General features: G+C 41.2%; 1 protein-coding gene and 1 long non-coding RNA gene across 4 annotated transcripts in view; both read right to left on the bottom strand.

The window, feature by feature from the left end:
* LOC120586259 (uncharacterized) overlaps positions 1 to 2160 on the bottom strand; it is a 164602-nt gene extending 162442 nt beyond the window's left edge. Inside the window, exon 1 of the long non-coding RNA XR_005648661.1 lies at positions 1961 to 2160. This is a non-coding gene — a long non-coding RNA (uncharacterized LOC120586259). The remainder of the gene's footprint in view (positions 1 to 1960) is intronic.
* Positions 2161 to 3351: 1191 nt separating this feature from the next.
* The window catches only part of DNAH5 (dynein axonemal heavy chain 5), a 226859-nt gene continuing 204912 nt past the window's right edge, over positions 3352 to 25298 (bottom strand). For 2 of the 3 annotated variants that reach the window (XM_039842767.1, XM_039842768.1), the window contains exons 72-79: positions 24859 to 25078; positions 23214 to 23419; positions 22399 to 22602; positions 19583 to 19798; positions 17799 to 18011; positions 13258 to 13410; positions 12600 to 12831; positions 3353 to 5244 (exon numbers count right to left, since the gene is read on the bottom strand). In XM_039842767.1, coding sequence (XP_039698701.1) covers positions 5093 to 5244; positions 12600 to 12831; positions 13258 to 13410; positions 17799 to 18011; positions 19583 to 19798; positions 22399 to 22602; positions 23214 to 23419; positions 24859 to 25078 — 1596 coding nt within the window. In that variant the 3' untranslated portion in view covers positions 3353 to 5092. Of the gene's footprint in view, positions 5245 to 12599; positions 12832 to 13257; positions 13411 to 17798; positions 18012 to 19582; positions 19799 to 22398; positions 22603 to 23213; positions 23420 to 24858; positions 25079 to 25298 lie in introns of all 3 variants that reach the window. The other variant, XM_039842769.1, reaches the window with a different exon arrangement.

Genomic DNA, 25298 nt, shown 5'->3' with positions numbered 1-25298 from the left:
GAGGGGAAAAGGTGCTACAGATTTGGGTAGAGGGGGATACTATGTCTTTGAGAAAACTGATTGTACATATAGTGCGATATTTGGCAACATTTTTTGTGTGGCCAAAATTTTATAAACCACACTATCAGTGTGTATTAACATGTCTATTTTTGATAATGAATAAAACTTTATCATTAATACACTGTTGATGCCACATATTTTATCTATACTGGAGAAATCCTGCAAGCTATTTAACTATAAAATTTGTAATTTGCTCATCACATCTCTTAATGTTAAATTCTTTAAGAAAATACTTTTTCAATTGCAAATAGCAATTGAAAACACAAAGAAGCACTTCTTTCTCCAATGACTTACAAACACATGACTTCCATCAGCCACTATTCTGTAGCTGGCAACAGTCATGACGAGTTTGAAATTGCATTTAGAAAGCAGCCCTATTCAGCCTTCCCCTCCAAGTCAGTTTTCCTGTTACTCCTCCTGCAGGCACATGCTTACCCCTCCTCCCTTTAGGGAACGTGAAGTGAGTCCTCAGAACTTATGGGCCTGAGATGTTTTCCCTTTCTCATTCACATATAAATTTAGATGTCACCTCCATGGAGCTGCCCCTCCTATGGCCCAGTCAAATTAGGTCTCACCAGGGAAAAAGAGTCCATGGTAAGTGTTGCCTCAGAAACACCTGGGCTACGGCTCTGCTCTGGCTCCTGATGTGGACATGGCCTCACAGGTGCTAAATTGGTTCAGTGTTGGCCAACATTGTCTTAAGGGAGGCTCACAGAATATAGAGATAAGTGGCTGTGGAACACTGATGTTAATCCCAAGAACAAAAGGAGAGTTCTTAGTGTGGCAAAATTTCACCTTTGTCTCTATTCTGGAAGGACCCTACTTGCACAGAGAGGCTCACCAGTCTCTGTGAGCTGCACCAGGGAGCCAGAGGACCGGCAGAAGCCAAGCAAGGATGCACAGCAGCTGCTCCAGCCCAGGGACAGTCCAAGCTGCTGTTACATTCTGTGTCCTTAGTTAAAAATAAATGAGGGACAAACAACAAGACAGAGACTCATGGACACAGACAACAGTTTAGTGGTTACCAAATGCAGTGGAGGAGGGGAGAGACAGAGGGTAAAGGGGGTCAAATACATGATGATGGAAGGAAATTTAACTTTGGGTGGTTAACATACAATGTAATATACATATGACTTATTATTGAATTCTACCCTTGAAAGTTATATGATTTTATTAACTAATGTCACCCCAATAAATTTAATAAAAATAAGTAAGAAAGCAAGCAAGTAAATAAATAAATAAATAAATAAATAAATAAAGGGGGAGAGTGGGAAGATGGTGCCCCCCTCAGCCAACATCACCAAAGCATCTTTCAATCGGCCTCTGGGTATGTATGAAATTAGATGCCTGCCCCTCATGTCGACATTTTAAGATAAATGAATAAGCCTGCTTTCTCAGAAATTCTGAGCGCTTTTCCATCAGCTGCCTCCACACTAGGCCCTGGGGCAGGACTCAAATCAAAACATAACGGAGCTTCCGGCCAAGATGGCAGAGTAAGTAAACACTGTGCTCACCTCCTCTCAAAACCACATGAAAATTACAACGAAACTACACAATGACCATCGCTGAGAATCACCTGAATTCTAGCTGAACAGAAGTCCAATAACTAAGGACATACAGAAGCCACATGGAGACTGCTAAGAGGGCTGGAGATGCAGAACAGGCTGGTAGCACACCCATGGATGGTAGTTAAAAATCAGGAGGGACCTCTCGGCTGTGGAGGTGCCCTCTGAGCAGCCAGTGGTCCCAGCCCCACACCAGGCTCCCCAGCCTAGGGTTCCAGTACCAGGGAGAGAAGTCCCTACAACTTCTGGCTGTGAAAACCAGCAGAGATTGTGACTGAGTGAGATGGGGGCGGGGGGTGGCTGGAGTCCCTATCAAAGGGCTCGCGTGGACTTACCACTGCCGGACTCGCTGGCTCTGAGTGTCTTCACTGGGGCAGCTGCTTGAAAGATGCCAGGGACACACGAGGAGGAACTGAATTGTCTGTCTTCAGAGCGAGGGCTGGAAGGGCAGCTTTCTTCCAGACAGAACTGCTAGCAGAGTCCGTTGTTCCTCTGTGGAGCCCTCCCCCTACGCAGCGTGTGGACATACGTGGGCGCCATATTTGAGCCTCCATCACCCTGGCTGACACTGCTCGCCCCGCCCACGTGATTCCCTGAGGCTCCGCCCCACCCAATTTGCGGCCACCCCAGCCGCTTCCGGTGGTTTTTCCATACAAACAAAACAGAAACAAACTCATAGATGCATAGAACACTTTGATGTTTGCCAAATGGGAGGGGGATTGAGGTGATGAGTGAAGGTGGGGAAGAAATTAGGAAGTACAAATTGGTAGTTACAAAATAGTCATGGGGATATAAAGTATAGCATAAGAGAATACAGTCAATAATATTATAACAGCTTTGTATGGTGTCAGACGGGCACTAGATTCATCGAGGCGATCACTTCTTAAGTTATATAAGTGTCTAATCACTATGTTGTACACCTGAAACGAAAATATTGTAGGTCAACTGTCACTGAAAAATAAAAAATTATTTTAAAAAGTCCAAATATAATAACCCTGCAGTCTGTCCTCCCCAAATAATTAATTAATTAACTAATCAATCCATACGTGTGATTGCTCTAGTGTGGCTTCTGCCTGCTAATCTGCAACAAACCCAAAACGCTGTGGTGTCCCATTCCTCTCATTCAGAGCATCCAGTATTTTCCTTCATAGCACTTAATGCACAATCTTTATATATTTTTCTATGTACCTCACACATATGAAGTCATACAAACATAATTGAGATTCTATAAAATTACATATTTGAATAATTGGTTATTTTCTACACCTGCTCCTCTTATGTGCACTCCACGAAATCAGGGGCTGTGACGGTTTTTTTCCACCATCATTCCACCAGTGCACCAGAGTGTCTGACACACACAAGGCGCAAAATAAATACGTTTTTAACGAGTCGATATTTACATGAAAAAGATTGTGCTACCACTCTGCAATGGTACCGAGACCTGCGTTGTGGTTTTCTCTACATCCAAAACCATCATTAGCAACTGTCTCCATCCGCTGGAAGATTCAACCAATGGTCCTCACCTGCCCTCCGATTCAATGGAATTCAGGACGGCCTTCCGTGGGCGGAGGCTGGAGGCGAGAGGTGGAGGGGAAGCTGAAAGGGGCCTCGCTGCTTCACAGACATTACTTGTTGAACAGCTCCTAAAACTTTCTAGCTGTTCTCACGGTGTCCTTTTCTACTTTGGGTCTGCAAAACTCATCCATATCTATCGTCAGGGATATATCACAAAATTATATGCATTATCCATTTCTAAGTTGTTTGATATAAAATCGAGTTTGAAAGCTTATTAATCCTGGATACTCAATGGCACTGACCACTTTTCTAATAAATACTAATCACAATTCGGACATTCGTTAGCAACTTTTTATTGATTCGCATCATTTCTGCATTTTTTATTACATGTTCTTCAAAATAAAATGATTGTCTTACCACAGTCCACACAAGTCAACTGACATTAATTCAAACCAAAAGCAGCAGCTCAAATAAGAACAGCATCACGCAAGATGGGCAGGAGTCACACGTACCACCCAGGCCTAACTCGTACCATAATTAGCATAAAATGATACTTGTTACAGAGCAAAGCCTAGTGAGAGGGACCCACACCTGTCTCCTTATAACTAACTCTCCCTCCCTAGGAAACCTTTTGTCACCAGGAACAAGTTACGCAGACCTAAAGTTAACCAAACATTTGTAACACAAATGTTTAACACTGACCAAATTTTCCAGTCAACAGGTTTTAGATGAAACAGGTGATGCTTTATAGCTAGAATCTAAAAAAATATATATGAAAATGCCTCAGATAGTATTTTCTTAATTAATTACAGCCCCTGTGTAGTCCCCAGGCACCATCTAAGACTTTCACCTTTCCCCTAAATTTTCTTCCGATCGTTACATTTTCAGTCAACTGAAACCTTTACCATGTTGTCAGGCCTGTTTTGATTCTTCCATATTATCATTTTACAGTTAGAATCAGTACTCAGTATTTTGTTAACTATATCTTTCAATCAATAGTATGTGCTTATCGTTCCCATATTATAAAATTCTTGATATTGCCTAGTATTCTCTGATTTCCTTAAGTCTCATATTTAGCCTTAGTGATGAACACTGGAGACTTTTCCTTTATCTTTCTGTTACTAAATACATTTTTTTTCCAGCTTTTCACATGGTTTCCTTGGTACAGATTTGCAGGATAGAAAATAAAGATCAAGCATATGAACCTTTTTATGGCTCTTATTTAATTATTGTACAAAAATGATGGGTCATTTACATTGCCGTAGGAATCCTGAGTGTATCACATTTATGAGGACCTCACCATAATTTACTTTTAGCTTTAATATTTTTTCCTATATCAATTAGTATCATTATTAATTATCAGTGGGGTTGAACATTATTCTATGTGTTTATTCTGCAGGATGACATGAATTGTCTATTTGTCCATTCACATTCTTATCCCATTCTTCTATTTCCTTCCATTTTTTAAAAGGTCTTTTTAATTGGCTGCTTAAGCCATGAACATAAATCTCTTAACCTGACCTAAATGCAAAAAGGCAATAAAAGCAAAATCAGCACAAACTTGCCATGTTGCCTTAGAGAACTGGGCTGTCACCAGAAGCACATTAACAGAAGAAAAATCCCTTCAAGGGAAATAACGTCTGCTTAACTTCATCAGTCGTTAGAGCCAAAAAAAAAGAAAATGTATCACTGTGGATTCGAGGGCCATGCTTCATTAGGAAGTTGTAAATTTTACTTTTAAATGACCAAGTAACTTTTCAACAGACACAGTGATTGGTCGTTAATGATGAAACAGGTAAAGTGTAATCAGGCATCCAACTAAGGAGCAGGGGAAAGCCATGCACTCATTAAACATGACCAACCTGCTTTACACACTGCTCACAGAAGAATAAAGGTTATGACCATCTGGCTCCTGCATTTTCCTAAGTATTGGGTGAGGCACGTGCCCTGTGTTACTTGACGTCACAGAGAAGAGCGACCCCACGGAGCACCCAGTGTTCGGGCGCCTGGGCCGTCCTGAGGTCCATGGTGGCGATGTAGTTTAGGTCTGTTCGGACTGGCTTCTTGTAGATGGGGCAGGAGTAAAACCGAGGATCTCTTAGAGCTAAAAAAAATAATCACAGACACACACACACACACACAAAGAAAAAAAAAATTGGTGAGTTTTTAATTTAAGCAGCCGCAACAGCTCAAGGCCAAGTGTGTACATTCTGAAAGTCGTACCAAAGAGGGGTGGGTTTGGTAAAATGAGGGAAATTCTTCCTGAGGTCAGCCAACCTCTAGATATGAAGCAGACGCTGCCGGAGGTTTCCAGTGGGTATGACAAGACACCCAGACGTCCTCTGGTTTACCCCGCGGGCCTCTTGTCACGTGTCTTTGCCCACGTGACATGCCCATGAACCTCTCATTGCTTCCTCCCTCTCTTTTCCACCTGTCAATTCAACATTCTCCCCCCACCCTTTCTCCTTCGCTTCCCACCAAATCTTGTGCTCTCACACCCTCTCTGTTCTTCCCTTGTGATTTGCCTTTGGCACAGGCATCTGTCCCTTTTAACCAGACATCCAGCAGCAGTGCTTACTATTATTTCACTATTCTGATAGTTTCAAAATCCTCTCTTCAACCTTCTGTGCCATAGTCCAAACCACATTTCAAATCACAAGACAGAGGATGTTCCCCGCCCCTCTGCGAGTTCTCCACGTGTGCAGAGGAATACGAATGGCTGGGAAGCAGACAGTCTTGGCAGAGCTCAGTCTACCTTTTTGGAGCAGATGAATAGATGGAATATCCAAAGCCACACAGGCCACGAAAGACAACCTGTGGGCATCCATCCTTCAAGGATCCTCCTCTCTAATGTGCTCATCTCTAACCAAAGGCTCATTTTCTCTCCAGCCTTGGAAACCCCGTGATCAGGGACAGATCCATGTCTTGAGGAGTCTTAAACTTACATAATTTGGGGGAGGGGGTTCTCTAAGAACAAGGACACAAATTTACAAATTGAAAAGTAGGCTTTGGAAGGAGCCTCTGCACTGAGCAGCCTCAGCATTCAAGCTCCATTAGCTTCTGGTTAAAACCACTCTGCCCGGAGTAGTTTATTTGCACATCTTATAATGTCCATCTCAGGAAGCAGCATATTACTTCCCCTCTCTTCCAGATTACAAATGTTTTCAGAACGAAAGTTGTCTGCACCCATCCTTGTCCTCCTCTAGAAAGCCAATATCATAAATGACCCTCACATAACTATTGAGACGAAAACACATTCAACTAAGAGGATCACTTTGCTTTGGTGAATTAGTGCTACAAACATGGGCATTGAATCATGGAAACAGTAACTTTCTAAACGTAATGTTAATATATCAAAGCTAATATATCAAATAATAGCATTTATTTCCCCAAACTAACTTGCTCAATAATCTAGCTTTTTCTAACACATTACAAAAGCAAGGCACTATCAGAAGTTCAAGTCTCATTTTCTCATTTTTTTTAACCCAATAAAACCTTCAACCTGCTGTGTTCTTATACCTCCACTATAACTAATTTTATTGGAAGAAGTTAAACACTTGAATGTGACAGTATTGTAAGTAAGTTTTAATAGAAAATAAATATTCTAAAGCAGAGATGCTTAACCAGGGGTGATTTTATACCCAGTGAGGAATTTGCCAACATCTGGAGACATTTGTTTATCACGACTGGCGTCTTGTGAATAAAGACAAGGGATTCTGCGAATATCCTATAAGGCCCACGATAGCCCCTCACAACGAAGAGTTATCTGGACCAAAAATAAGAATATTACCAAGGCTAGGAAATCACATTCTAAATCACATATTAAAACAAAGTCACAGATATTTTATAGTACTTTAAAACTATGTGTTTGCTTAATCTCATGAAATTAATCATTAGAAATGATGTAAATTAATGTACACCTAATTTTTAAGTCTAGACATTATTTTAAATTACCAGGGGAATATCATTAGTAATAATAATCAGGCAAATATAAGAACATATGTGAATGACAGTAAATTCATAAAATGCAGTCAGTACTAGCTCTACTGCCTGATGTATTTAAATCCTTTAATCCTAGGATCTGTAAACACAGAATTAATACATAACTGATGGTTCTTCTGGATGAAAGTTTGTCTAATAATCATTTTATAAATCTCGAAGTAAGCCATTGGAGTCTGACATTTGAAGAAATGATAATTATATTAATTACACCTTGGTACATATTTGATGACTTGGATTTTAATCCCAAAAGAAATATAAGTTAAGAATAAAAACAGTATTCTTTTCAATAAGCAGGTACAAATTCTCTGAAATACTGACCCAATTTTATTTATTTTTAATTGCTTCAGAGCTGAAGCTGGGCGTGCCAAGACACAGCACGCATTAAACTTCTGCAGAAAGATTAGAAGCCACTGAAAATATAATTTCATAGTGAAAGTGCTGACAGACGCTAAACAACCACAGGAACAGATGATTCCGAACCATTATGCCCGGTTAGACAAATAACTTTGAAGAAAAAAATAAACAGGCTACGTAGGTGGAACAAATCAGCTAAATATGTTTAAAGCCTTAGGGCTCCAGAAGGAGACGCAGAGAGAGGTGGTCGTCTCAACTGGTGATAACAAAACACCTCGAGGGAACTTCGTTTCTAACTAGGTAACTCTCTAGCTTCATTTTTCATCCAAGTGTTAATAGTATATCATTACACCATATATTCCTTCCGATATCCAAAATAACCAAGTTACATAGATATCCCCTAATAACCTTTAAATCTTTCCTTATTTTAACCTCTCTTTTGCTAATAACATTTAAGTTAATAAATAGTGCACTCTTACATATGCTATTACTTTTAATCCTTCGCCAAGCATGCGAGATAACATCTAGTAATGATAATGAAATTATTTATTGGATGCTAACGGTGTGCTGGACACTGTCAGTTTAATTCACTTAACAACCTTATGAGATGGGTACTATTATTAAATCCATTTGACAGATGAGAAAACTGAAACATAAGGAGGTGGGTTACTCATCCTGGATTACAAAGCTGTAGGGGATAAGAATCGCACCTCGCCAGAACGGGTCCAGCGTGTGCAGTTCTCAGTCTCAGCAACGGCAGGAAGATGTGAAGGTAAACCAAAGATACCTGGATACCTGAATTCAACTCGTGGCATATGTGAGTCTCCTTCAAAGCCACATGACTAATTACTAGGGTGATAAAGGCGAGAAAGCAACCCAAATATCCAGGTACCTGGCCCACTGCCATTTACCTGAGAACATGTGACCCCCTAGAGGGCGAGGCAGGTGACCACGTTTAGCCTGTGGCATGGGGAGAGGGGGGCGACAGGGAGTCACAGTGCTCATCCGCACAGGGAACGGGCTTCTGTTGCTGAATCACCTCTCAAAATTCAGGCCTGAGCATCCGATGGGCAGCTAAATCCGAACACTGAACCACGGGTGCTCGGAGAGAGAGAAAGGCGTATTCGATTCGGCCAAAGTGAGAGGACGGGAGAGCACGATTTCTCAAGTCCATCCTCCTCGAAAAGCAAAAGCAGGGGAGCGTTTATGAGGCTAGGGAATAAGGGAAGGGGTGTTTCAGGGAACCGAGGGGAAAGTCTGTGTTTCTCCAGACAACATTTTGTGCGACCGGACTTTGGGGCACCAGCAGCTGGTCGCAACTTTCTCCAAGACACGTATTCCTTCTGTGAAACAAACTCGTAAGTTCTCCCTGTGACCCAGGAGCTATCCTCTCCTGCTTGACAAAGTAACAGGACATCAGCAACTTAAAATTATAATATGAGGACAAGGAGTGCTGGGTCGAAGAACCACAATTCTGCAAGATATCTCATAATAGTGGATCAGTGATGCTACCTTTAAAGCAAAGAGCAGAAACTAGACATCTTGGGACCAGCACCATGGTTTAAGCTATCATTGTTTTGTGTTTACCTCGCTATATTTTTCCATTATCTCAAATAAAGTATATCTTCAAACATTTCTCCTGGAACCTGCTTTATAGGCAGGACTTCAGAACGTGACTAATATGTTTCCTTATCTTTGACTATAAACTATGTGACAACGAAAGCAACTGAAACATTTAGTTAAAGCTTCTATGATCTAATAGCCAAACGTGTTTACCGTCAACCGCCAGTTTCACTTTCACTGCATCGACTTCACCACGTACCTGAGAAAAATAAACTCATGACTTCAAAATGAAGGGGCTATCCTCATTTTCAATATAGCCGTGGTAGTCAAGCGTCATCCCAGACACCGCAGAGACTCCTTAAATACATAGTCTTAAATAGAACACCAACCACAGGAATTTCCAGATGTTTGAATTCATCCCACAGCACACAAATGTGATTCTGATACCCGCTTTCAGAGCCAGGAATCATAAGGCTAATTATATAATGCCTTTAAACCTCAATTTCCCCATCTGTAAATAGTGTCATATAACTTACAGAGTTGTAAAAATTTAAAAAGTTAATATATGTGAATACTCGTCATGGTATAATGTCTGCAATGCAGGAAGTGCCTGAGGTATGTTAGATTTCTCCTCTTCTCTCTCTCTCTCTCTCTCTCTCTCTCTTTCTCTCTCTTTCTCTCTCTTTCTCTCTTTCTCTATCAGAAAACATCCTCAGCTGCAGAGATCCTGAGATCCTTCTCACCCTACTTCCTGACCACAGGTACATGTGAGTCCTGCTTTGTTCCCTCACAATGTCCCGATCACCATCTTCCTACCACATGGGCTATAGCACTGCAATTCATTTAGAAGCATCACTCTGTCTACACAGCAAATCTCTAAGGAAACATCTTTCCTAGGTCTGCCTCTTTTCAACTTCCTTTGAGAAAAGAGGATCTGAGTTGGTGTGGATGGCTTCGCCCTCTTGGTGAATTAAGTGTTTACTCTTTGGGTGACTTTCCCATGATGTCCTAACAAGAAATATAAATAAAACAAACATTTGGGGATACACTCAATATTTAAAATTCAAATAAATATCTAGATATCTTCTTGAAAATGAATAAACCAGTATGTAAAATTCGATGAGTTATGTAAAGTGAAAATTGCCCTTCATATTGCCATAAAAACAATTCATTATAAGAATTTTAATTTTAAAACGCTGCACTTCTGGAGTGTTCTTTGGCCATTAACAATGCTACTGCTCTTTATCTCAATGAGAGCCCTAGTCACTTACCAAAATTGAATGGAAATTAGATTTCTAGTTTAAAAATAAAATGCTAGCTTTTTGTCACTAAACACCTCTCCAATGACAAAACTCTTTGGCAAACAAGTTTCCATCAATTTCTTTGAAACCAAAAAAAAAAAAAAGAACCAAAGTTTCTCTCTTTTTTAGTACTTTGAAACTGGCCACTTCTCCTTCACTTGTTTGCTATCCTCCCTCACCTGCTTCTAATGCGCATCACCACTGACCGATGCCCAGCAGGTGACTACGATTCTTCTATTATAATCTGTTCTTAAGTAATAAAGAATTGCCTGTACTATAAAATTATTACTTTATCACCACCATCCTGAGATGTTCGATGTCACAGGGCAATGGGTTCTTGTAGTTTAGTCACAAGAAATAAAAAAGTAACACCTAATGCCACGCGAGAAAGATTTCTCTCTCATTCTATAAAGGTAAGATTTTTACAACATGTTGACTAGCTGCGATGATAACGATAAAGCAAAAAATGTGAAAAACGTAGCACTGAACAGACCATGAAGGCCACTAGTTTACAGCATGCCAGCTGAAACAGGAAGGCAGAGGGTCACCTTAGTCACCCTCCGCTGGGAACCTCAGTGTCAGGCACCTCGAATTTTTCACTGCCTTGAGCATGTCTGCAAATGACCACAAAAGTGCCACAAACATTGATTTGAGGGTCACGAATACATTTTAGAGTAGGTAAACTCACAAACACAGAACCCATGAGTAGCAAGGACCGACTGACTGTGTCTGCTTCCTTTTCGGCCGCCCTTCCCTCTCTGAGACTGAGTTCCATGATAACAGGGATTCTGCCTGGTCTTTTTTCGCTGTTGCACCCTCAGCACCAAAGCAGCGTGCAGCAGGTGGTCAGTGCCAGATAAGGATTCATGGAATGACCGAGCGAGCTAACGCTATTTCCCTCTGCCAAGAAACATCTATCTCCAACTCCCCGTCACACTCACTCTTGTCCTCAAGTACATCTCTGCCACCTCCCAGTGTTCTCCTTCCAGGCTCCCTGTGCATCCTCAGAGTCTCTCTACCACGACGTTCGTCACATGCCATTTTGTTGACTCACCAGTTTCCCTCACTAGACTGTGAGTCCCTTGTGGGCCGGACCTGGTTCATAATCACCTTTGTGTCCCCTGCAATCTACCGTCGTGGCTGGTACATATTAGGCATTCAACCTATGTTTGCTTGAAAAATAAATGCCCATAGTTTGTAAACTCTCTTCCCTTGCCTCATATTTCCAAATGGGAGATTTACCTAAGGGATAGGGATACTGAAAGCTGTCTTTTGAAGAGCGATCATTTTATCCTTTGTTTAAAGAAAAATCTTTTGTGTATCTATCACGAAATCAGTACTTCCCTGGGATCCATTATCATGGCTATCTCTAGAGTTCACGGCTTATAGTAATCCTTTCACTGTGTGTGCGTGTATCATCATGCTGTACACCTTAAATACAGTTTGTATTTTAAAATAAGCTTAAAAAAAATAAAATGAACAGGGGAAGTCCCACATGTGCTGAAAGCAGATAATTGCTATGAAGATGTTAGCTGAGTGAAATAAAACAACAAAAGCTTCCAGAAAACATCAAGCCAATGATGGAAAACAGTTTATATATTTTTAGACTTGCCAAATACAGCTTTGATGATTTTGTCAAGGTAGAATAATGTGTATGCTTCAAAGAAGTATCATTACATTCATAGGCTGAAATATGAATCCAGCAGTTTATCATTAGCAACTGGATTAAATCAAATGTCCCTGAGTTCAGTCTGGATTTCACGACCTGGCTTAAATCTCCAAACTAGTGGAGCCACCACCTCCAGGGAGCCCTGGGCAATCCTGCCTAGAAAGCCTTCTTTCCACCGCTTGCTCCACCTCATCATATCCACCCTTCCAAGCTCATCCAGGCCCCAATGCCCTGACCACTTCCTCCCACTTCACCTCTCCTTTCCCACCACTGATTATCTATTCCAAACTCTTGTTTCTTATCTCATAAGCTAACCTTTATGAGTGTCCATATATATTTTATCTACTTTATTATATAGGCAAGAATCATCTAGAACCATTGCCTCCCAAACAGCCTCAAGAAAGAGCCTAGTAGTCAATAAATACTCCTTAAACATGGGTACGAATGTGAATCTAGTTGATAAAATAGTCAAAGCCTTATTACATGATAACAAAAATAATGAGATCCTGTGTTCATGACGTCAGTCAATCCAATAATACCAACCATCTTTAAATATGCAAGAAAACTTACTGTTGTTTTCTGCGTAAATCCTTATGACAGGCATCAACTCAAAGAGCACTTTGGGTTTGGACTCAATGAGTTTCATGTTCCTCTTGTCCCAGCCAGCACCTTCAAGATACAAGCCGTACACATAGACACCCTCTGCAGGAGGGGCAGAAATGTCGTCCTTCATCCACTTGGTGACTTCGTTGCAAAGCACCATGTTGTCCAGAGCCCAGCCTTTGTTGGCCCGAGTTATCTCCTACTCGAGGCAAGAACAAAAGCCAAGGATAAAATCAGCAATTGGAGGTTTTGTCTTAATATAAACAGCGTAACAGTGATGATGAATTACCCCCAATTCAAAGGAAGTAGAACAGTATTTAAAGTATTTAAAGTCAAAAAGATTCTCTCAGAACAAATATCTGTGTCCCAAATTAACCACTTGCACTTTCAAATATATATATGTAAAATATAAAATCAAATACAAAAAATAACAAACAAATATTTTGAAATTCAAGTTAGCAGCCTGAGAAACGAGTTGCTGGGTTTATGTTCAGGACAATGTAATAGCTAGTGCCCAAAAGAGATAGTCGTTCTCTGTCTTATTATATTCTTTTAAACTACAACAAAAGAAGCAAACCTTATAGAGGAAAATTATAATACAAGAGGTTCAAGTCAGAGCTGTTACCTGTCGCATTGCAGTTAAAAATCCTTGGGGGTTAAAAAAGCCTGTCATCCAGAAGCAATGGGGTCGGTCATTGAAAACCCAAGAGGTGAACTGGCAGTTTCTTTCTATAAGTTCAGTAAACCAGAAACCCAACGTACTTGAAACCCATGATACCTGAAATGCATACATTAAAACAATGAATACAGGTTTAATTCTGCTGTGTAACTGGCTATGTTCACAGAAAAAAAATGATGAAATATCAATTCCATGTTTAGAACTTAAAAGTCCTAAAGACATGAATTCCTTTGGCATTCTGAAATTTAGGTTTCCAAATGGTTCCTCCTCCTTAAGATATTATGATAGAATTGGTAACCATCACATGAATACCAGATCGATTCAGAGCTCAGATGCTCTCCAAGACGTCTTGTCAATAGAATCACCTTCCAAGTATGAATATATTCATTACCAATTCTGCTATAAAGCAATTAAAACAATTAACTGAATTACATTTAACAGGTTTCAACTATTTTTCCTTAGGTTACTTTTCCAATAGATACACTATAAAACAGGATTTCTATTTACGTAAATGTGCTCATGGTCTAATCAACACTTTAAAATATATTCTTTGGATAATAACCTGCAAAAACCTTTCTCCATTTATCATTTTTAATGAGGCAAACAACAGTTATCTTCTGAAGTTTTCGTCCCTTACCAAGCACTTTGATTTCCTCTGATGAAGAAGCACAAATGGAAATATAGGTCCCTTTACCACCAAGTTAATTGCATTCATTGCCTGTAACATTCTGCCTGAATTCTCATGTGGAGCTTCTATTATTACAATTGGTGTGGGTATGTCATTAATGTTATCAGCAGCCACACTGGCAGGCATCTCCAAATTATATTTTATAACGTTTTCCTATAATTGCAATATTTTATGTATGAATAAGTGTAATGATCAACCTGGGTAGATATAACTCTTGAATTTCAACTTTCTTAAGAATTAATTTGCCTATTTTTCAAAAGGCCCTGAGAATATATTGAGTAAAATAGAAACCTGTATAAAAAGACCATAATTTAAAAATTAGGTAACTCATTTTATCCTATCTTTATAGATGTATTAACTAAAAGGGAAATGTTAATACTGCATTTGATCTGAGGGCACAGGGAACCACTGACAGAGGCCTCCTGGCAAGAATCCCTGTTCCAGATCCTCCCAGGTGCCGACCATGCTGGGGGAGCTGGTTTAGAGGGGAACAAACCTGCATCGGCCAGGTAGGTTCTTTCTCTGTTGTTGGCAATGAGGAAAGGCAATCCAGAGAGAAAACTCTCTGGCCTTGGCAATGAGCTTATCGAAGGTGAGAAGAAGGCGTCTGGACGAAGCTGATTCTGCATTTCTAAACTGTGTGACTAGAAGGATGGATGGTGGCATCATCAAATCAGATGGAAAGACAGCGGGAAGGGCACTCCCCAGGTACTTCATACTACCTGCAGGACCCACGCCTTGGGATCTGAGGAAGCCCTAGAGGAGGTATCAGAGACTCAGCACCGAGTGAGTCTCTTCCATGAGACCATCAGCTCTAACCTTGTGAGGTCTCACCTTCCCGTTTACCTGAGGCATCTCCAAAAGGCCGAGCCTCCAGTAACCCCATGACCCAAACTCATCTCCAGATGCTGCCCTCTCTGTGTATCCTCCAATCTGACCCAAACCCCAGCTCTCCTGTCCTCCCAAGTCTTCCCACTGCACCCTCAGCATCCTCAGTACCACGATCAGCAAACTCCTCTAGATCCTTCGCCTCTTCCCTGAACATCTACCACCTCTTCTGTAACTGGTTCCCTGTCACCCAGAAAAGACCGCTTCCCTTGTAACCTTCTCAGCATGTAGGCTACTGTCTACTACACAGCCCTCAGGACCAGGAGAGGTGCAGAGACTCTCACTGCTTCTGACAGGTTATAAGTTGTCACTTCCCATTATTCCCTTCTTTTGAGTCTCACACCATTTGGACGTATCATCCTCAACCCTTCTTGTTTCTACCGCCTACTGGTCACTCCCTCTTATGTATCAGTTTGGCTCCTGGATTACTCTTCCACTCTGTCCTCATGAGGATGAGGATGGGGATGAGGATGATGAGGATGGCAACAGTACCAGTGGTGGTTGTGGGAGATGGTATTGGTGGTGGTGGTGGGGGTGACGGTGACGGGGGCGGTGATGATGACAGCGGTGGCGTTAGAGGTGTGGGGTTTTGGTGCTAGTGATAGCAAGCACCTACAGCACCAAGCGGATGCCAGGCACTGTTCTAAGCACTTTACATTCATCGACTCCTTTAATCCTCACAGGAACAGTAACTGTAGGACATATAGTAATTCCCACTTTAGAGATGAGAAAACTTAGGTATGGCAAAACATGTAGCTTATTCGAGGTTGCACGGCTTGGATGTGGCAGACACATGATTTGAATCCAGGTATTCTGCCTCCAGAATCCAGTTCAGAACCCATATACTGTGTTTATTTACTTTCATTACTCATTTTTGTTGACAGCGGGATCCATGGGAACGACTCATTTCATACCCCACCTTCTTATTTCGTGACCTGTGACCTCTGACCTCTAACCATCCTCATGTCCTTCTGTGTCATTCCCACATTCCCACTTTAAATCTCGTCAAACACTGTCTTCTTGCATGTCATCTCCACAACTATATTTCCTTCCAAGGAGAGGGAGCTCCATTCACATAACACTAAGCTCCTCTGTGCCCTCGCTCCCCTTACTTCGAGAAGGTAAAGAAGCACATCTGACGTGGGGGAGGTGGAGCGTGATAGACAGGTTGTGCTCATCACACGTCCCCTACAGTTCCCAGTCGTCTGTGTGTGCGCTGAAGTCAGACCCATGGCTCTATTCTGATCTGGGAAGATTAGACCCAGTGGCCCTTGTTCATCTCTCCCTCCTCCCGTGCTGACTTCACTCCCGGTGGAGCACAGTGACAGTGATTGATGGTGGCAAGGCCGCCATCAAGTGGGTCCCACTGTGACTGTGTGGGGCCGAGGACCCACCCAACTTGTGGGGGAGAAACAGAAACAACACCAAGCTCCTAAAATGCATGTCGACAGCTCGGCACGGGGGCGGCAGATGTGCAGGACAGTCCTATCAGCAGTGGGAAAGATGGGGGTACATGCTCAGAAACCTAGCCCCATTCTCTCTGCAGGGGACCCACACTCCTCTGCTCTGTGTGCTCTGGTTTCACAGAAAGTCTTCGCAGGGGAGCCCTGAAGACACCCTGCGTTTGGACTTCCCACCTCCGGACCTGTGAGACAATAAGTCGCCGTTGTTTAAACCACCCAGCTATGCAGCCCCAGAAAACTAACACCTCCTTCATGGCACTTGCCTAGTGAAGCCCAACATGGCACGACCTCAATCACCCGCCTTTCCCGGCCTCTCCCCGTCCGCTGAGTGCAGCTGGAGGAAACTGCACCCGGGCACAGACCGGGTTCACCTGGCGTTCATAGCTTCAGGCTGCAAGTGGGTGAATCGTTTCTCTACCCGCATCCACCCCAGTTCCCTCCTCCCGCTGAACTTTCAGGGAGGGAAGAGCCTATGCCTTTCCGAAGGGGAGTAGGCGTGAAAACCCTGGAGCAGAGACATTTGGAGAGAGCTGGGGGGTCAAGGATTTGAGGAGCTCCTGCTGTGGGTGCAGAGTCACCCCGGGTGTTGGCAGTGTCCAGGCAGAACAACGGAAGCCATGGCAGATCTAGATTTCTCAGGGGCGGGAGTGCAGCAACACCCCCTGCACTTTTCCATGTATTTCCTCCGCCATAATTAATCTTAACAATTTTACTGACATCTCCCCACAAAATGCATTTGCATACAACGCACGCACGCGCGCGCGCACACACACACACACACACACACACTTAAATATAGAACAAAGAAATGGATGTCATTGCTTTCCCTTCCCTCAAATACACACATTTTCCTTCTTTAAAAGATACTCCAGCAGTCCTTCTACATTTCCAAGGAGAAAACTATTTCTTAAAACCACATCTGGTATTTAGCACAATTACCAACAGGTAATCAGTAAGCACTCTTGCTATCTTGAGATACATATACTCGCCTATCTACAGACAGAAAAAAAGGAAAATGCTCCTCTTTGGTGTGACTTTTGACGTGAGTGTATTTCAGAACATGCTATTCTGTGAAACTAGTGTCATGGGCTTTGAAGAGCAAGAGCTTGGGTTTAAATTCTGATTCTTGGACTGCTTAGTTGTGTAATTTGGGAAAAGATTTAACCTCTCTCAACCTCGAGTTCCTCATCTGTAAAATGAGGGCAATAAAATGTAAGATTTAAATGAAATAACGCATCTAAATTGCCCAGCAGAGCGCCTAATATGTGGGAGATGCTACATAATTTCCTTCCTCACCTACAGTCTAAAACTATAGGACTATAAGGGGATTAGTCCCTAAGCAAAAGGACACTTTTAAGTAAATTATCCTTAGATGCCTTCCACTTGCCAATGATAATTATTCACAACGATAAAGTGATCAGGCAGAGTCGGAGCAGATTTAAACGTACTTTTTTCCACTGAGCAGGGATTCTGGCATCAAACATGCAATTCAATGCATCTCGAAGATTTTCACTCATGATGATGGTGCCATCGATAGCGAGTTTTAGCTCGGTCAGGGTGCTTCGGGCCAGGGTGAGCACTCTCTGCATCCTGTCTATCTCCTGCCTGAGGAAAATGTTCATTGGCTGGAACGGCCCCATCTTCTGCAGCCTCTCTCTTACCTGCCGTGGAGACATTCAGCACATGTTAAAAATTAGACATGTTTATGCAACTGGGGCTTCCAAAAGGTCCCAAATTTTACAACTCCATAAGCTTTTTTTTTTTTCTCCGCTGTCAAAAAACAGGGAAGAAGAAATAAGAAAAGAAATATCTCTTAGACGGCCGGCCTATTTTTCTCATCCCATGTGGGAGAAAACAGGCAGCCATTAATTCACAGAATAATATAAAATGTATGGCCAGAACCATGTAGCCTTCCAAACAGCAAGTGTGCTCACTGAGAAATAATCACTTATTGCCAATCTAAAACTAACAAACACACACGGACACACACAAATGGGCATGGACGCACACAGATGGACATGGACACGTGCACAACCATTCTGCTGACTGCCTCGAAAAACCATGCTTGTGTTTTCAAAGTTTTCTGTTTTCCATCAAAGTATCCATCTACCCATCCACCCAATCATTTCCATCTCCCAAGTATTTATTAAGAATCTTCTCTGGATCAGCTGTTGTGCTAGGCTGAGTCGCTTTGTCCTAAGTCAGCGCTGACAAATTCAGCAAACGGAGGGAGACGCTTCTAAACCCCATTACTTACCATATTTATTTGTTTATGTAATTGCTGTGTTTTTAGATATTTTAATGCTTCATAAATTTCAACCACCGCTAGACATGAATGACCTTTTTCCTGATACATCTATAATGAAAGGCGTTTATGAAAGCTGATTGCAATATTGATTTTTCTCTAAGCAAGCGATCAGAGTTTCTTCCCAGAGATGTTATTCCCTTGGCGAAAGGTTCTCAAGTTCAGTCTACAGTATCAGCAGTCAAAATAGTCTGCTTCGTGGAAAATAAAAGGATGCTAAAGAAACAAAATGTTGTAGGTTGCCTTTTGAAACTAGGTGGAAAAGGGGCAATATACAAAAAAACATGGTGGCCCTGTGACAAAAGTGTCACGTAGTTAGTCCAGGTCATCTCTTATGAGGACATGGAAAGTAAGCCAGTTACTTTTGCTTTTCTCAAAGGTTTAAAAGCGTTTTCAGAGTAAGTCTTTCCACACTATTTGCTAAAATGTCTAAAAATTAACTTTCATACTCATAAGTTTGCTTAGAAGTTACCTGCATATTAAAAAGACAAATCGATTTTTAAAACTCGTGAGATGAAGGAGCTGCAAAGAGTTAATGATGTAGACATACACTCCATGAAATTAAGAAGGCCCAGAGTTTAAGGTGTGCGTTAAATTGCGTAACATTTTTAAAAAATAATCGGCTTTTCTAAGAATACATTACTTTCCTCTGAACAAATAGCAATGTGAGGACCTCAAGAGAAAGTTCTACAAAAGGAATCCCAACCCATCAGTAATTTAATTATGACTATTAACATTCTCATCGTTTCCTTATGATCTACATTTGGAAATGATCACATTTATAGATGCAAAATCTTTTTCTGGTTTTCCAAGAAGAGAGATTTTTAAAATACATATTTTTTTAATTTCAGAAAAATATTTTCCCCTCCTTCCTCATTCCTCAGCAGACACATCCACAGCTGATATTTTGTTAGGATTTCAACTCACTTCAAAAGGGCTGTAGTCAGGGGGTAGCTTTTCCAGCATATCATCAGCCAGCCGGGCCACCACGGCCTCCCGGGTCTCGTCCCCTCCGCCAGAGGTGTCCTTGGGTTGGATGCCCAGGATAGTGTCGAGCACGTCCTTGGCCAGCTTGCTCTGGTAGGTGATGTCGGCATTGGGGTGCAGCCCGAAGACCTCAGGGCTGTCATAGTTGGGTAAGCCCTAAACAGCAAATACCCCAGGTAAGCAAAGACTGCTGACATAAGCACCAATTAAATTATACTGTCTTAAGTAATAATAAATGTTGGAGAGGATGCAGAGAAAAAGGAACCCTCATTCACTTTTGGTGGGACTGCAAATTGGTGCAGCCACTATGGAAAACAGTATGGAGGTTCCTCAAAAACTAAGAATTGATCTACCATATGATCCCGCAATCCCACTACTGGGTATTTACCCCCAAAGACTTGACAACCCATATCCAAAAAGATATTTGCACACCAATGTTCATAGCAGCATTATTCACAGTGGCCAGGACATGGAAGCAACTGAAGTGTCCTACAATAAATGACTGGCTAAAGAAACTGTGGTACATATATACGATGGAATATTACTCAGCCATAAGAAGAGATGAAATACTGCCATTTGCGACAACATGGATGGACCTTGAGATAATCATGCTAAGCGAAATAAGCCAGACAGAAAAAGTAGAAAATCACATGATATTACTTATATGTAGGATATAAACCTAAAAGCAACAAATGAACAGGACAAACAGAGATTCAGAGACATGGACAATGGACTAGTGGTTACCAGAGGGTAGGGGATGGGGGATGATGGGAGATCTAGATGGGGTGAAGGTAGTCAATTATAGGGGGATGGAGGAGGGTGAAGTGGGTAAAGGGGATCAAATATATGGTAGCTGAAGGAAACTGAACTCTGAGTGGTAATCACACAACAGAATACATAGATGTCAAATTATAATGTACACCTGAAAATTATATAATTGTATTAACCAATGTTACCCCAATGAACTTAATAAAAAAAATAATAAATAAATAAATAAATAAATAAATTATACTTTCTTAGGAAAGAAACATGTTTTCATTGGGATAAGTATTTACATGATCTGTCTTATCTCGGTCATGCTACAATCGCAATCATTTCTCCAGAAAAGAAATCTAAAGTTGCCTTGAAAAAAATTAACATTGAAAAACAAAATAGGCTCCAAGTTCTTAAATGCCTGTACCTTAAGCAAAGGTAATCAAAGGGATGCTGTCTTATTTTATAATATATAAGATAGAAAGGGAGCTTTGGATTGGTAGTTTGTTCTCTGAAGGTCTCATTTAATTCAAGCCAGCTGTTAAAACAAATGTTCTATAACTGACGGTTACCGTGTTTTTAAGATATCAGAAAGTGACAGTTTTAGCAATTAGGGCCCAAAAAAGGAAACTGTACTCTCCCGAGGAAAGACCAGGAAAAGAGAAATATTGAGAGAGCAACTACGTTAGCCAGAAAGACAGACAGCAAGACGTGGAGAGCGAGAGACAGAAGCTGAACGAGCAGGCAAAAATCTTCCTTGACTATTTGAAAGGGAGAAAGTTTACCTGCAATTCGATATATATATTTCTATGTGCAAACAGCACCCTAAGCTTTATATTGTCCTTATATTTTCTCTCTCTTCTACTCCCTCATTTTATTCCTTTTTACACAATGTCTTTTTATGAGCAACCGCAAATTCGTTGTAAAATGAGGTATGTATAAGTAAATATACGTACAGGCATATCTAAATTTATACCTTCGTAGGCATTTTCTCATTCAGTGCTAATGATTAAAGACACGTTAGTGTGATTAAGAAACATATTTGTTGATTTAAATTAATAAAAGTATAGAGGTGGTAATATATGATAAACTCATCACATTTATTTATCACAGAACCTCTAAATATACTAATAAATTTAGTCCTTTGGGGTTGTTGTGCTTTGGTTTGTTCTTTGAGATAAATCTTAGATAGAAGCAAAAGAGATTGCTAAATAACGATCTAAGGAATTTAAGGTATAGAGACAGAAAATGTAGTTACCCTGAAACACAAATCAAAATTGTCCTCAAATTTCCTGTCAAAATCTATCTCATTCTCTTTCTTAGAGCCATGTGACTCTGTACCTTCAGGGGACATTGGGCCATCTCTGAAGATGTTATTGGTTGTCACAACTGGGAAGGGGGTGCTGCTGACATCTAGTGGGCAGAGGCCAGGGTTGCTGCTCACCACTCTACACAGGACAGCTCCCCCGCATCCCCCACCTCCTCCCCAGCTATGAGGTAGTATCCGGCCCTGACTGAGGGGGCTCTTATACAGAATGGGTTCCTGAACATACTCATATGCTGTCCATTAGGCCAGAACGAAGGACAGATGTTATGGGATGATGCCAGTAGACTGAAAAGTAGAAGAGACTGAGTCTAGAGGCTGCCTCTGCCCAATTATCACAGGAAGCTGAAGTCTCACAGGTAGAGAGCTCCAGGGGGTTTGTGTAGTCCCCAAGTTCTAAATATGCCCTATCTGTCACCTCTCCAAGAATAGTCCTCACTGAAGCATTAAAAGAGAAGGGAGGAGGGAATTTGCGCAAAACACACGCTCAGAACAAATACAAACATTTTAATCGTCAGGCAAATATAAACATATGAAGAAAAGCATCTACGGCAGACGGTTCAATACGCATGACCATTAAAATTTATATTAAAGGAAGTATATATAGTGTAAATAAATAACAAAAAGCTCAAATGCTGTGGATATTTGCTCTATGTGTAAAATTCTGATGTCGACAAACCTGGATATAATGAAGATAGTTATCCACTGTGCTGCATTTTGGAATATTGTATCCTTGGTAAAAGCAGAAATCTGGTCCAAACATATTTTCACTGAACCAAACCTTAGCAAATGTGTTCAACAATCTCTTATCATAGTCATCAGTGACTCGGCCTCCATACTGAATCTCGCCTATCATGTAGCGGACGGTGGTCCAGGAGACGCCCTGGGAAATTTATAGAATAATTGTGTAGAAAGAAGTGAACTTGTCTTCATCTCTACCAAGTAACACTTATGTGTTCATTGTCACCAATGTCATTCATTCATTCATTCACTCATTCGTTTATCAATCCATCAGTAATGTGAGAAATGCAGAAAGAAAATTAAATAGACAATATGAGCAATCTCTCCAAACTCGTGGTCATAACTCAAAACAGACTCTCTTGATGCATTCATATTTTCATACTTTAATTTCAACATTAAAAATGTGTATTTTTTGAGAATATTGAGGCAATTCGTTAAAAAGCCCACACTTCAAAAATAACGTAGACTCTCATTTTCATTTTCAAAAATTTACAAACGAGGTTTCCCTACTCGTTCCTCCCTCCAATAGACTCTGTTAGGTTGTCTTATATGCAGTGTCAACATGCCTCTGCGAAATAAAAAGATAATCAAAATCCATTTGCTTTTTACATGAAATCAAGAGCCAAGTGTGACCCAAGTGGCTATGACTTCAACGTATTGACTCTGTAAGCACAGAAAAGCATCGCTCTTACAGGATTTACCCCAAAGCTTGAGGACCCAAGCCCACAATCACCGGCGGCGTGCGCACAGTACCTTCTTAATGTCCATGTCATCTAAGTGGTTTTGGAGGAACTGCACCGTGGCATTAAAGTCCGCTTGGTTGAATTCGTAAGGGATGTTCCACCCCAGGGCACCAAACTTCCGCCTCTCCTGGACCGTGGAGTGCAGGAAAGCCACCGCGTACAGCATGGGCTTCCACTGTGCCACGCCGCTCACGTCCAGCAGGTCTTGGCTCACACCTTGTCGCGGTCGGTTGGGTGAAAAACAGTATCATCTCTCAAAACATCTTTATTTTCTGTTACTTGTATGTCACTAATTTTTGTAAAATCCTAATAGTGAACGTCTCTTATTTTGAATTATTTTTATCGCATTCATATGACCACTATCATTTACTTTTGGGCATCCAGAGGACATTGCTCCCTGAAAAATCTGCAAATAGATTTCAGGGGAAGAGGGGCTTGCTTACCTGGATCAGGTTCCTGCCAATCTAACGAGATTATGTAGGAATAAATAGAAGTGGAAGAATAATGGTGGTAAAATAAATGCTGGTACTATTACTACTATTACTACATCTACTGCTACTATTGAATAATAACGATAATAAAATTTATAGTATTGTTATTATTTGGGTCATATACGCAAACTATTTTAATTAATATTAAATTGTTAATAGTGTATATGTAAGTTCATTGCAACCTGAGTATATTCCCAAAATAATGATTATCGTATATGTATATATGTGTATAACATAACATATTATGTTATATTAATTATATTATATATAATCCTATATTTTTCCATTTGGTAATCTTTTTCACTGTCATCACCCTTCCACGTCTATTTTATCCTATTACCTTGTAAACTGGCAGAAATTTAAGCCTTGTTAGCAACTCCAAAAAAATCTCTTTGTAGATTTTTCAGATTGATATGTAATAATTATTCTATTCATTATTATTTTAAATACATTGTATTCCAATCATCCTGGATAGATTTTATTGTCCTCATTTTACATGTAAGATAACTTGATGTTCTGGTCGTCTGAGTGACCAGCACTCAAGAAGACAAAGCACCTGTTCAGGAAGGGCCGGAATCAGGGTTGCTAACTCTGAGGTCCATGCTTTTCGCAGACAGGAAGCTGTGACGCAGAGGAAGCAAAGGCAAAGAGAGTAATCTCATTTCCGGTTGTGACTGGAGGGGCGTTCTGGTCTGGTTTTGTTGCTTTTGTTTGATTTCCAACTTAGCTACCGTTCCGACATTCTGACCTATGGCTGCATGACATGGAGGCAGGCCGTAATTTTAACTCAGCCTCTCCTCTTGGAAGAGGCTCCTGTCCTACTTTAGGTATGGGGCATGACAACCACAAATGAGAAAATATCACCTTGAGATGTTAACATAAAAAGGTAAGTGTCCAGCAGAGAACAGCAAAGGCCAGAGTAGAGCAATATTGGGCAAATGGGCAAAATAAAAGCTGGGAAATTCTGAGCGCTGGTGTCCTGTCACTGCCAGAGCACGTCCCAAAGGCGCATGACCAAGGGAACCAGCCATCCCCTCCCCACCGTGTTGAATAACAGTTCTATTTGCTCTAATTATATCCTAGCCGATTCAGTTTTCATACTTTCTTTAAGAAAACAATTTAAGTACAAGCACTCCACACACTTGAAGGAATTCCTTGACTCACCGCCGTATGTTCTTTTCAGCCCTGCCCGGAGGCCCTGCGGAGGCTCGTTGGTGAATTTAATGGACATCTGCAGGAGCGTGATGGGAAACCGCTTATGAACCTCGGTGGTCATCCACAGGCGGAAGGCGTCATGCACGGTCTCGGCTTCTACGATGATGTCCATCAGCTCATCCATGAAATCCAGTCCCAGGTGGCAGTTCTGCAGAAGTGCCCATCCTCCCTGTGTCGACAACAGTAAATGGAAATGAGGCTATTTGTGTTGTTTCTAGAGATTTTAGTATGTTCTTTAAAAATTAAGTAGTTAAAATTTAAAAGAAAAGCACACTAACCACTTTAAATTGATCTGGGTCAAATCTAAGGATACGATAATGTTTAACTGAGATAGCTATATTTTTTCTTTATTCCGCGTACTTGTCCGGCATGGAGCATGCCAACTGTAC

This window comes from Pteropus medius, unplaced genomic scaffold (genome assembly GCF_902729225.1).
Source record: "Pteropus medius unplaced genomic scaffold, Ma_sr-lr_union100, whole genome shotgun sequence".
NCBI classification, from domain to species: domain Eukaryota; kingdom Metazoa; phylum Chordata; class Mammalia; order Chiroptera; family Pteropodidae; genus Pteropus; species Pteropus medius.
This window is presented reverse-complemented; position numbering and strand designations above follow the sequence as displayed.